General features: G+C 46.0%; 3 protein-coding genes across 3 annotated transcripts; 1 reads left to right on the top strand and 2 right to left on the bottom strand.

Annotated features, from left to right (window-relative positions):
• Window positions 1-743: 743 nt before the first annotated feature.
• Window positions 744-3,163, bottom strand: LOC149702085 (uncharacterized). Its single transcript, XM_089867063.1, has 5 exons — window positions 3,055-3,163; window positions 2,278-2,722; window positions 1,413-2,205; window positions 1,286-1,354; window positions 744-1,196 (listed from the first exon to the last, which is right to left on the bottom strand). The coding sequence occupies exons 2-5, from the start codon at window positions 2,712-2,714 to the stop codon at window positions 744-746; spliced, it is 1,752 nt and encodes a 583-aa protein (XP_089723189.1). The 5' UTR covers window positions 2,715-2,722; window positions 3,055-3,163.
• A 504-nt stretch (window positions 3,164-3,667) lies between these two features.
• mRpL33 (mitochondrial ribosomal protein L33) lies at window positions 3,668-4,126 on the top strand. Its single transcript, XM_089865827.1, has one exon. It carries the CDS (start codon window positions 3,807-3,809, stop codon window positions 3,984-3,986), a length of 180 nt encoding a protein of 59 aa, XP_089721953.1. The 5' UTR covers window positions 3,668-3,806; the 3' UTR covers window positions 3,987-4,126.
• LOC149702083 (uncharacterized) lies at window positions 4,112-11,557 on the bottom strand. The gene is made up of 8 exons (XM_089865826.1): window positions 11,112-11,557; window positions 6,621-7,056; window positions 5,573-6,432; window positions 5,375-5,496; window positions 5,072-5,299; window positions 4,626-4,999; window positions 4,376-4,568; window positions 4,112-4,294 (listed from the first exon to the last, which is right to left on the bottom strand). The coding sequence occupies exons 1-8, from the start codon at window positions 11,344-11,346 to the stop codon at window positions 4,190-4,192; spliced, it is 2,553 nt and encodes an 850-aa protein (XP_089721952.1). The 5' UTR covers window positions 11,347-11,557; the 3' UTR covers window positions 4,112-4,189.
• Between the last annotated feature and the right edge of the window lie 159 nt (window positions 11,558-11,716).

Here is an 11,716-nt window from a genome sequence, read left to right as displayed (position 1 = left end):
AAGTAAACTATCCTTGCATCAGAGAGGAAAGAAATATATTTGGTTTTATGGTCATTTAGTAAAGGACCGTCGAAGCTACCACCATTGGGCTACAATTTCCGTCTCAAAACCGCCATATAACTTGTCTAGTAACGAAAGGGGTTAACCTCGGGAATAAGACCAACTCTAACTTGACCAAACCGAAAGAAACCTTATGTAATATTTCTCTAGAAGACAAATAAGACTCGGGCAAGGCGGCCGGCCGGGTCTCGAGCCAAGGTCACTCTGCACCCACCGCGCACCTTCTTGTCTCTTCCGTAAGAGGGGGGAGGGGGGAGGGGGGAGGGGAGGGGGCGTGGCTGTCCAAAATCGGCGAATAAAGCGAACCCTTTCAATACTATCTGGTTTTATTTGAACGAAAGGAAAATAACAACAAAAAATAAGGAGTGGAATGTGGGCCCAATACGTTCCTAGCAAAATCATTCGCCGCCACCTGAGAACGCCTTGTTCCGTTCTCAACAAAATATTGCAAACTTATTTAGAACTATAATAATAATAAACTTATGACAATAATAATAATAAATAACGAAAGGGGTGGGGGTGGGGGGGGGGAGACGAAAGATGGTACGTTTGAAAGTCGGGTTAATAGTGGCGCCGCTGTTAGTATGAAAGGGGTTATCATTCATTAGAGACTAGGTTAATATCAGTGACGTCTTCATTAGCCACTTAGGCTGCGTATTATATTAGGTGGGGGGGAGGCCCGGTTACATGGGCAGAGGGGGGGGGGAAGGCCCCGGATATGAGGACGAGAAAAATTGGTTGCTCAAGATTGGCTGCAGGGAGGCCTCGTCGCCGTAGACAGCGCCACTTCGAAGGTAAGTCGGCCAGTAACTCGTTGCGTGGCTACTTCTATTTGCCCCCCGGGGATTGTCAATGGGACTGGGTCGGCCGCCGCGGCTAGCCGACGTGACGTCGTCAGGCTGTCCGCTCGAGGTGCCGCCAAGAACGGGGTCCGCCCCCTTTTCGGGACTGTTCAGGTGTTCCAATTTGTAGACGCGATCGCTGGGAGAATAGGGCCGATCCTGCTCCTCGGACGAGGGGCTGACCTTCAAGGACGGGTCATCGCCCTTCTGGTCGAACCGACTCTCCGCGATGACGTCGTAAGCCAGTTTGACGCGAATTTTGCCCCGCCCTTTCTCAAAAATAGTTTCCTCAACCTGCAACAATTATCTAGAGTCCTTTTCCACGTCAACGTCAACGCAACGCGGGGCTGAAGGGAACTCGGGTTAGGGTGACGTCAGCTTACCTCGCGGAATTTCGGCCTGATATCGACAATGTCGTAATGAGAAAAGCCGCTGATCATTTTAATCGGGATCTAACGAGCAACGAGCCGTTAAAAGCGCCCAATTAGAAGGCCTAATTAGGTCACCTACCCTTTTGGGCGTCGTGGGTGTCGGAGGAGGAAGTGGCTGGAAGAGGACGTCTTCGACCTTTTGGAGGTACCCTCGCAGGATGCCCTCGGCCGAACTCAACAACTTCAAATCGATCTTCTCGTAGCGGCTATCTTCGGGGACGCAATGACGTCGGCGTTCTTCCGCCTGTCGAGCGGCACTCCTCAGCGAATCGCGGAAACGGACCAGTTCCTCGACGCTCTTCTTCTCCAGATGGATTCCGCGGTTCTGCACCAGGCCCATGACCTCCCGGAAGAAGTCTTTGACCGAGGAATGGTTGATCCCATCCCTGATGTCCAGTAGGGCTCCCGTTTCGGGCCATCCCCGAGAACGAGCGGCTTCGTCGTAAGGGTTGGCCTTCATGCGCCCGTCGCCATTCAAACTCTTTTCCACGGACAATCGCGCTCGCAGCTCTTCCAATTCGGCCCTCGCCGCCGCCAAAGACGCCGCCAAGTCTTCCTCGGCGCCCGCTTCCGCTCGAGCTGGCGCTTTGACCAGCAGCAAGGCGCTTGTAAGCTTAATCACCACCTCGGAGTAGGCGCGCGCCAATAAAGACAAATTGGACTTACCTTTGGAGACGCTTTTCCCCAAAATATTCAATTTGATAATGTTTCGCTTTCGGGGCAAGCCCAGGCATTCCACCAAGGACGGTTGGTTCTCGAAGAAGGGTTCCTCGACTTTATCCGTGGCGCCAGGTTCTCGCTTGACCACCGATTCGAAGACGACGTTCCTCGAATTAGTTTCGCGACTGGACATCTGGCTGGACTCGGACGGCCTGCGGGAAGCCCAATTTCAAGCTGACCTCCACGCACCCAATACCAAAAGTAATTAAAAACGTTCCGCTTACCAAGTAGGCGGAGAGTTTGTCTCGACGGAGGCTTCTCCAATGGCGCATCCATCTTCCCGACCTTCTTCATCGCCAAGAACAATTTGAAGGTCACCACCTTCGCCGCTACTGGCGGAGTCCCTTTGACCACGGTTTCCGCCATTTTTCCCTCGGGCCGAGCGCTTTTTAAGTTGGCGACGTAACTTTTCCCTTGGACTCGGAGAAGCGTTTTCCGACCCTCGCTCTAAGCCTCGGCGCTGATAGGAAGGCCGCTGCGCTTTCTTGACGGGAACCGTCGTTTTGACTCGTTTCGTCGCCTTTTGACTTGCTCCAATTCTGACGCGTCCATTTTCGACCTCCATTTTCACTAGAGTCGCCGGCGGTGATTCCTTCATTTTATTCATTTTTACCGAATATTCGCGGTTAACGGTCGAAAGCCTCGCCGCTGAGCGAGACATTGTTAAGCCTAACGACATAAAAAACCGAAAATAAAGAGGCATGAAATAATTCTAAATGGCATCGCGTCTGATTAAATTAATAATAACCTCTCTATTAATATCTTTACCGAACTAATAGCCTATTTCATTTTAAAATATTAAAATTACGTAAACACGAATCAATCTCGTATCAAAATGAATATTTTACTCTTGATTCGGTTTAAGCCTTGGCCACATTATTATTCTATTATTGGCGTTAAGGTGACCATCGCGAAATTCAAGCAGTTACTTACGCTCAATATTTAATTAAATATATATAATTTTTTAAATCGCTTCAGAATGATAATTAATATAAACTTACCGTATAAACTGAAGGACGAAAGTATTGTATAACGAAAATTGCGTGACCTCTTGACACTCGTCACGAAGATTTAAATTTGAGCAGACCGCTCTAACCGCCAAACAAGAACCAGGCTGGGAAATAAGGATATTTCTTAAACAAGTCCTTTGGACCAGTGACCCCCTAGTGTCTGAAATCATTTACTGGTCTCCGGACTGGTCCCAGCCTTTGCTCTCCAATAGATTTGCAATTAATAAACTGGTCCCGAGGACCAGTAACCCCCCACTTCTTGAATTAAAAAACTAGTCCAAGCAATTAATAAACTAGTTTTGGACCAGAGGAAGTGTGCTATTTCCCAGCCTGACAAGAACTCCTTAAACCATCAGTACGTCTCCAATGTTTTGGGGATAAAAACTGCAAATAAACTGGCTCATATTCGTTATTATTATTAAATACTGAATTTGAAAGTAAACCCTGGCCACTAATTATCAAAAAAGACCCAAAATCATACGTATTTATAAGATTTTGACCTAATTTTCATGAAAACTTTTGAAAAGTGAATTTTTAGGCGCTGAATTTCCGAAACGATAGTCAATACTTATTTCCAGCCTTCGTTTAGTTTTTTTAACTTTGTACCTCCAGTGTCGTCTGCTTAATCGTCCGCTCCACGAAGCGCGTTCTCATTGTCTAGAAACCTAATAAAACTTATTTAAAATTTGTTTTCAAGATAAATAATCGCTCGCAAAGCGATTTAACCGTTATAAAGTTGTCAAATGGCGAAAGCCAAGGCGAAAAACATTCTGGTTCTATTGGAAAGCGTCGTTAGTGGGCACAAAATGGTGGCGGTTCGAGCCCGACTCGGAGACAAGCTAGAAAAGTGGCTTTACGATCCGTACATCCAACAACGCAGCATTTACAAAGAACTGAAAAAGATTAAAAGTCTAAGAAACTGAAACTAACCTTTAAGCCTCGAAATCCACATTTCTTTGAAGTCAAAATTGTCATTAACATAATTGTACCAACAACATAGATAATGAATGTATTAGCACATGATGATGCCGCGTAAACAAATAAATAATTAACACTCTTAAAATGTCTCTTTATTAATTACACGGGAAGGGAGATTGGGGAATGGTGGTCGATGACGAGACCCGCTTTAAAACTTCAGGCTGAAGCCGGGTCCTTTAGCGGCGCGGCCTTCTTGAGCCAAGGCCATATGAAAACCACCAGCAGCCATCAGACCTTCATCGTCCAAATCGCCCTGAGGAGGAACGGGGACAATTAGGCCTACTCGCACGCGCTCTTTAGGGGGATTGATTGTATCTGGGGGGGGGATTCTTACCATTTGTCGGGCAAATTGCTTTCCACCGGAAGGAGGCTTGGGGCTGCTTTGCGTTTTGCGGTGAGAGAGCTCGCTCTTGGCCGGCCACGTTGGGAACATGGAGGTGGAAACGGGCAAGGGAGACTCTTTGAAGTACTCGTGTTGAATGGCCTTCTCGGCGGAGATGCGACGACTGGGATTGTACGTTAAAAACCTAGGCCACCAAAGCTATTTAGTCAAGGGCGGAGCGAAACTCGAATTTTTGGCTAACCTATTCATCAGGTCAAATCCGGAATTGGTCAAATTTTGTCCGAATCGACTCCTGAGACTATTATAAGGATGTTCGGTAAAAGTGACCTTCTTGACCATGGGGAGTTCCGAGTAACCCGGCCAGATCTTTTCGCTGGGCGTCCCCAAGTCCTTAAAGACTTTGCTGAGTTGGTCAATCTCGGATTTCCCGGGGAACAGGGGTTTCATGGTCAAGAGTTCCCCGAAAATGCAGCCGACCGACCACAAGTCGATGGCCGTCGAATATTCCTTAATTCCCAGTAAGAGTTCGGGAGCTCGATACCACAGCGTGACCACAACGGGCGTGTAGGGTTTCAAAGGAGAACCGTACTCTCTGGCCAAACCAAAGTCCCCCACCTGCCGCCGCCCCCAAGGCCACCGCCCTTCCATTAATCACCGCCGACTTAAAGGTCAATTAAATGAACTTACCTTGAGGATTCCCTTGTGACTCAGGAGCAGATTGGACGTTTTCAGATCTCTGTGCAGAATCCAATTGTCGTGAAGATGGGCGACGGCCCTGAGGAGCTGGATCATCAAGGTCTTGACTTCCCCCACCAAGAACGGTTGCTTCATCGTCTCCATCAAACTCTTCAAGTCGTGTTCCACGTAATCCATGACGATGTAGATCTTGTCCATGTTGCTACCAACTACAATCTCCTGAAATCGAACCAATTAATTAACGGGGGGGGGGCTCGTTTCGCGCTCGCGTCCTTTTCAAAAATATGATCGTACTCGAACGGTGACGATATTGTCGTGTTGGGCTTTCAACAACGTGTTGATTTCTCTTAAAGACGTGATGGGGAAACCCTCCTTCTCTTTCTCCATTTTTAGACGTTTTAACGCCACAATTTCGTCTACAAAGAAGAAAGCGGTCGGGTTAGCGGCCTTGATTTCGGTAGGCGGCCGGCCATTGGCCATCGTGTTTCTGACCTAATCTCTTGTCTCTGGCGCGATAGACGACCCCGTACGTTCCCTCCTCGATTCTATTCAAGCAATGGAATTCCTCGACGCTGCGACAACCCTGAATGGCGGGAAGATAGGGCAACAACTTGTTGACTTCCGGAGTCTGGCCTCCCTCTCCTTCCGCCGCTCGAGCCTCGCCCATGACGACGACGCTCAAAGCTTCGACCAAGTCCGTCTTATCGTTAGAAGAATCGATATCGGACTTGATCTTGATGGGTGGCTCGACAACTTGATCCCCCGCTTTCTCACCCTTGGCATTTTCACCGTGTTGGGAGTCGGTGGATTCATCCTGACTGTCGGAAAGGCTGGACTTGTCACTGACATCACTGTCCTCTTCCTCCTCATCTTCGTCTGGGGAGCCTTCTTCTTGGTCCTCCCCTTCTTCCCCATCCTCCTCCCCTTCTTGGTCCCCCCCATCCTCTGGCCGCTTCGAATCTTCCACCTCGACCGTCTCGCTCTCTTCCTCGTCCTCTTCCTTCTCGCTCAGCAGTTCAACGTCGGACATTTCAATCTCCTGGATCTCTAGGGCGTCCCCGGAGTATTTGCGCGTCATTTTTCTGTAGCCGGTGGTGCTAGCTTCTTCCCTCGAGGGGTTCCTGTCGTGGGGTTCGTTTCTCTCGGTGTTTCGCGCGGTGATGGGGGAGCGGCTTCTGTCTCTCCGGCTCCCCCCCATTCCGGCTGAAGACGACGTCTTGGAGGATAAATCTCGTTCAATTCTGACGGTGGTATCTTTGTAAAGAACCCTCTGTTCATCTCCTTGGCGTCTATTTCCGTGTTCTCTCTGTCTCTCGACGTGCATCAACCGTTTCTTGCGCCATTCGTGCAATCTGCGGAGGAAACATTCCGTAATCTCACCCCCAATATCGCTTCTAAAGGGCGCTGTCCGACCCCTCGCCTTATTGTACCCACCCGCTACGCTAAGCTCTAAGAGAGGAAGAGCGTCGTTTGTCCCATGTGGCGTCCGAAGAACCCCTTAAATTTCCCGAAACCCCTTCCAAGAAGAAGATCATCTTACATTTCATCCTCATCCGATTTGTCCCTCTGAGATTGGTGCCTGGTGTCCCTGGAATCCCTCATATCCAAGCGTTCCCTCAAGTCCCTGACCTCCGAAAGGGGGTTTTTGGCGTCGCGCGACCTCTCCCTCAAAGGCGCGGCCGCGTTGGTGGGCTCCCCTCCTCTCCGGGATGGGTTCTCCTCGCGATGTCTCCTGCGTCGATTGTCCCTGATTAAGGATGAGGATGAGGAGGAGGCGCCGGAGGCGGCTTGTTCGGGCCACTGAGTATTCGCGGTCCATCTGGCGGAGGAGACACCCCCCTCCAGTTGGGAGCCACTCCCTCCTCCGTAGTTGAAACCTCGCGAATTGGACCCTTGCTGGCTGCTAACTTGATTGCGATCACTCTCTCGACGAAACGAAGAACGTTCGCGACTTCGACGACGCTCCTTGCGTCGCGCTAGTGCAAAAAGACGGATCCGCGTAAAAGTGCTTGCCTAGGGGTTCCGTGGCTGAGGTGGGTTCCGTGGCTGAGGAAGGCCCCGAGGGTCTTTATCCGGCACCGCGCTACCATAAGTATCATAATAGTAATAAGGGAGACGCTACCGTAAGTAAGATAGGGAAACAATAAGGGGTTACGGAACGGTTAGGTTGGAAATCCATTGAAAATTATTTTCATTACAATTAAACTTAATTATGATTTAATTTTGATGATAATTGAAGGACCGCTATCTGAATACGCTTTGTATTTTCTCGTATCTATTACGCTTTAAAAAACATAGAGATTTTAGCGTTAAGTACCATGAATAACATAATAGCAGTAAGTGAGTCACAATCTGAAGTAAATAATAGCCATAAGTGAGACAATCGCATAAGTAAGATAATAACAATAAGTGAAACGCTACCATAAGCAACATAATAACAATTAGTGAGACAATACCATAATAACGGTAAGTGTGACAGTGCCAGTGGTAACATAATAACGGTAAGTGTGGCAGTGGTAACATATTATATAACGCAATAAGTGAGACGCTACTAAAGGTATCATAATAATAATAATAAGTTAGAAGCTACATTAAGCATTTGTGTCTCTTTAATGAAATTAGGTTCATTTTAAAGATAAGTTTAGTGTAAATTTTAAAAGATTTCACCGTCAGAGTGACGAGATTTATTACGCCCACGTTTCAGAGATAACATTATACTTTCCTTCTAAGTTCTATGAATAACAAGAGCTATGAGCCTCCAAATGCAATTCCTATGGAGGGGGTTGTTTGTTTACGTTTTGCTTAATTACTCGGCCCCTGTTTGTCGTAGCATTACGTTTATAGTATGGTTGGATGGGGGACAAATTGGACTATAACATACTCAAAGGACATCCCTGTATCTCTAGTAGAACCAGAGTTATGAGCCTCCAAAGTTTATTTTCAAAAAAGTAACCTAATATCAATAAGTGAGACAAAAAATAAGTTGACGACGATATTGAGGTAGCCTCAAGTTTAAAGTATCCTTGTATGGGGAGCAAAGAGGACTATAACATATCCAAAGGAGAACCCCGTAGCTCTAGTAGAACAAGAGTTATGAGCCTCCAAAGTTTAGTGTAAAAATCATAAGTAACACAATAACAATAAGTGAGACGATACCATAAGTTGACGAACATTTTGCTTAATTACTCGGCCCCTGATTGTCGTAGCCCTAAGTTTTTAGTATGTTTTGATGGGGGACAAATTGGACTGTAACATACTCAAAGGACATTCCCGTATCTCTGGTAGAAACAGAGTTACGAGCCTCCAAAGTTGGGTGTGATGCTATTCCTATGGCATGTTTTTGAACATTTTGCTTAATTACTCGGCCCCTGTTTGTCGTAGCCCTAAGTGTTTATTATGGTTAGATAGGGGACAAATTGGACTATAACATACTCAAAGGACATCCCTGTACCTCTAGTAGAACCAGAGTTATGAGCCTGCAAAGTATAGTCTAATGCTTTCCCTATGGAGGGGTTTGTTTGATTACGTTTTGCTTAATTATTTGGCCCCCGTTTGTCGTAGCCCTAAGTTTTTAGTATGGTTAGATGGGGGACAAATTGGACTATAACATACTCAGAGGACATCCCTGTACCTCTAGTAGAACCAGACTTATGAGCCTGCAAAGTATAGTCTAATGCTATTTCTATGGAGGGGTTCGTTTGTTTACGTTTTGCTTAATTACTCGGCCCCTGTTTGTCGTAGCCCTAAGTTTTCAGTATGGTTAGATGAGGGACAAATTGGACTATAACATACTCAAAGGACATCCCTGTACCTCTAGTAGAACCAGAGTTATGAGCCTGCAAAGTATAGTCTAATGCTATTCCTATGGAGGGGGTTGTTTGTTTACGTTTTGCTTAATTACTCGGCCCCTGTTTGTCGTAGCCCTAAGTGTTTATTATGGTTAGATAGGGGACAAATTGGACTATAACATACTCAAAGGACATCCCTGTACCTCTAGTAGAAACAGAGTTACGAGCCACCAAAGTTGGGTCTAATGCAATTCCTATGGAGGGGTTTGTTTGATTACGTTTTGCTTAATTACTCGGCCCCTGTTTGTCGTAGCCCTAAGTTTTTAGTATGGTTAGATGGGGGACAAATTGGACTATAACTTACTAAGAGGACATCCCTGTATCTCTAGTAGAACCAGAGTTATGAGCCTGCAAAGTATAGTCTAATGCTTTCCCTATGGAGGGGTTTGTTTGATTACGTTTTGCTTAATTACTCGGCCCCTGTTTGTCGTAGCCCTACGTTTTTAGTATGGTTAGATGGGGGACAAATTGGACTATAACATACTCAAAGGACATCCCTGTACCTCTAGTAGAACCAGAGTTATGAGCCTGCAAAGTTGGGTCTAATGCAATTCCTATGGAGGGGTTTGTTTGTTTACGTTTTGCTTAATTACTCGGCCCCTGTTTGTCGTAGCCCTACGTTTTTAGTATGGTTAGATGGGGGACAAATTGGACTATAACATACTCAAAGGACATCCCTGTACCTCTAGTAGAACCAGAGTTATGAGCCTGCAAAGTTGGGTCTAATGCAATTCCTATGGAGGGGGTTGTTTGTTTACGTTTTGCTTAATTACTCGGCCCCTGTTTGTCGTAGCCCTACGTTTTTAGTATGGTTAGATGGGGGACAAATTGGACTATAACATACTCAAAGTACATCCCTGTACCTCTAGTAGAACCAGAGTTATGAGCCTGCAAAGGTGGGTCTAATGCAATTCCTATGGAGGGGGTTGTTTGTTTACGTTTTGCTTAATTACTCGGCCCCTGTTTGTCGTAGCCCTACGTTTTTAGTATGGTTAGATGGGGGACAAAGTGGACTATAACATACTCAAAGGACATCCCTGTACCTCTAGTAGAACCAGAGTTATGAGCCTGCAAAGTTGGGTCTAATGCAATTCCTATGGAGGGGGTTGTTTGTTTACGTTTTGCTTAATTACTCGGCCCCTGTTTGTCGTAGCCCTACGTTTTTAGTATGGTTAGATGGGGGACAAATTGGACTATAACATACTCAAAGGACATCCCTGTACCTCTAGTAGAACCAGAGTTATGAGCCTGCAAAGTATAGTCTAATGCTATTCCTATGGAGGGGTTTGTTTGTTCACGTTTTGCTTAAATATTTGGCCTGTATTTTCGATCAAACATCAGAACATATCTGTAGTGCAGTGGTTATCATGTCCGCCTCACTCCCGGAAGTCTACAGGTTCGAAACCGCGAAGTTTTTTTTTTTTTTTTTTGCTTGGGATATGTAAAGACCTTTATAATTATCCGAACATTTGTGTCAAGGTCACATTATTTACATCCCCGTAACTCTACTAGACCCAGAGTTACGAGGCCGCAAAGTTGGGTCTAATGCAATTCCTATGGAGGGTTTGTTTGATTACGTTTTGCTTAATTACTCGGCCCCTGTTCGTCGTAGCCCAACGTTTTTAGTATGGTTGGATGGGGGGCAAATTGGACCATAACATACTCAAAGGACATCCCTGTATCTCTAGTAGAAACAGAGTTACGAGCCTCCAAAGTTGGGTGTGATGCTATTCCTATGGAGGGGGTTGTTTGTTTACGTTTTGCTTAATTACTCGGCCCCTGTTTGTCATAGCCCTAAGTTTTTAGTATGTTTGGATGGGGGACAAATTGAAGATACTCAAAGGACATCCCTGTATTTCTAGTCAGGACTTGATTTATATAGATATAGATTTAAGTATGAAGGAATTGTGTCTCTTTAACAAAGTTAGGTTCATTTTAAAGATCAATTTAATTAGAATAATTAATGTCAATTTAAAAAGATTTGACCTTTAGGGAGACGAGATATACCCTATTTTATATCACCCCCACGCAGTGCCGGATGACCCACTAGGCCCTGCAGGCCCTTGCCTAGCCCTAGGATTGCACATCGCAATGGGCCCCCGAACGCGTAGTGCCCCACCTCCCCGAGGGTGTTTATCCAGGACTGAATAAAATCAACATAACCAGGGTACACCAATACTCACAAGAATCGTGTTTATGAGAGTGTCGGTCTTTCTTGTGACTGCGTTTCTCCTTGGAAGATGACGAAGAAGAGACGACGATGGCTTGGGGAGGTTTAATGTCTAAGCTATCCTCACCGCCTTCCTCCATAGAACTTTCGCTGTCTTCGTCCATTCCACGACGCGTCCCGCGTTCCGAATCACCTTTCTCGATCTCACCATCCTCCGATTCCGAATAGTCATCTTCTGGATTCGACATTTTATTCAATTTTGTCGGGCTTAGCTTATCTAAATTAACGTTTGGATATTAAAGCCAAGTTCTGAGTCACTTTTCGTAAGACTACTTTTAAGTTTTAACACGAGTTAAATAACTTAATTCGACTTATAACTAAAATACGTTCAACTTCGCAACAAGTTTATAACTTTAGACCATGATCTGAATCTGATGCAGACGACAGTCAGAGTGGGAGAAGCGCGAGCCAGGCTGGGAAATAGCACACTTCCTCTGGTCCAAAACCAGTTTATTAATTGCTTGGACTAGTTTTTTAATTCAAAAAGTGGGGGTTACTGGTCCTTGGGACCAGTTTATTAATTGCAAATCTATTGGAGAACAAAGGCTGGGACCAGTC

Source organism: Phalangium opilio, unplaced genomic scaffold (genome assembly GCF_054372755.1).
Source record: "Phalangium opilio isolate 3A_F unplaced genomic scaffold, DU_Popi_V2 ptg000017l_1, whole genome shotgun sequence".
In the NCBI taxonomy this organism is placed as follows: Eukaryota; Metazoa; Arthropoda; class Arachnida; order Opiliones; family Phalangiidae; genus Phalangium; species Phalangium opilio.
Note: the sequence above shows the minus strand (reverse complement) of the source record. Positions and strands in the feature narration are given on the sequence as shown.

Excerpts from the sequence above, each read along its gene's own strand:
- LOC149702085 (XM_089867063.1), bottom strand. The coding sequence starts at position 2,714 with ATGTCTCGCTCAGCGGCGAGGCTTTCGACCGTTAACCGCGAATATTCG. Across the intron at positions 2,206-2,277 it reads ACAAACTCTCCGCCTACTTG|GCCGTCCGAGTCCAGCCAGA; the intron begins GTAAGCGGAACG and ends GGCTTCCCGCAG. Across the intron at positions 1,197-1,285 it reads TCAGGCCGAAATTCCGCGAG|GTTGAGGAAACTATTTTTGA; the intron begins GTAAGCTGACGT and ends TAATTGTTGCAG.
- mRpL33 (XM_089865827.1), top strand. The coding sequence starts at position 3,807 with ATGGCGAAAGCCAAGGCGAAAAACATTCTGGTTCTATTGGAAAGCGTC.
- LOC149702083 (XM_089865826.1), bottom strand. The coding sequence starts at position 11,346 with ATGTCGAATCCAGAAGATGACTATTCGGAATCGGAGGATGGTGAGATC. Across the intron at positions 5,497-5,572 it reads CGCCAGAGACAAGAGATTAG|ACGAAATTGTGGCGTTAAAA; the intron begins GTCAGAAACACG and ends TCTTCTTTGTAG. Across the intron at positions 4,295-4,375 it reads AGCAATTTGCCCGACAAATG|GGCGATTTGGACGATGAAGG; the intron begins GTAAGAATCCCC and ends GTTCCTCCTCAG.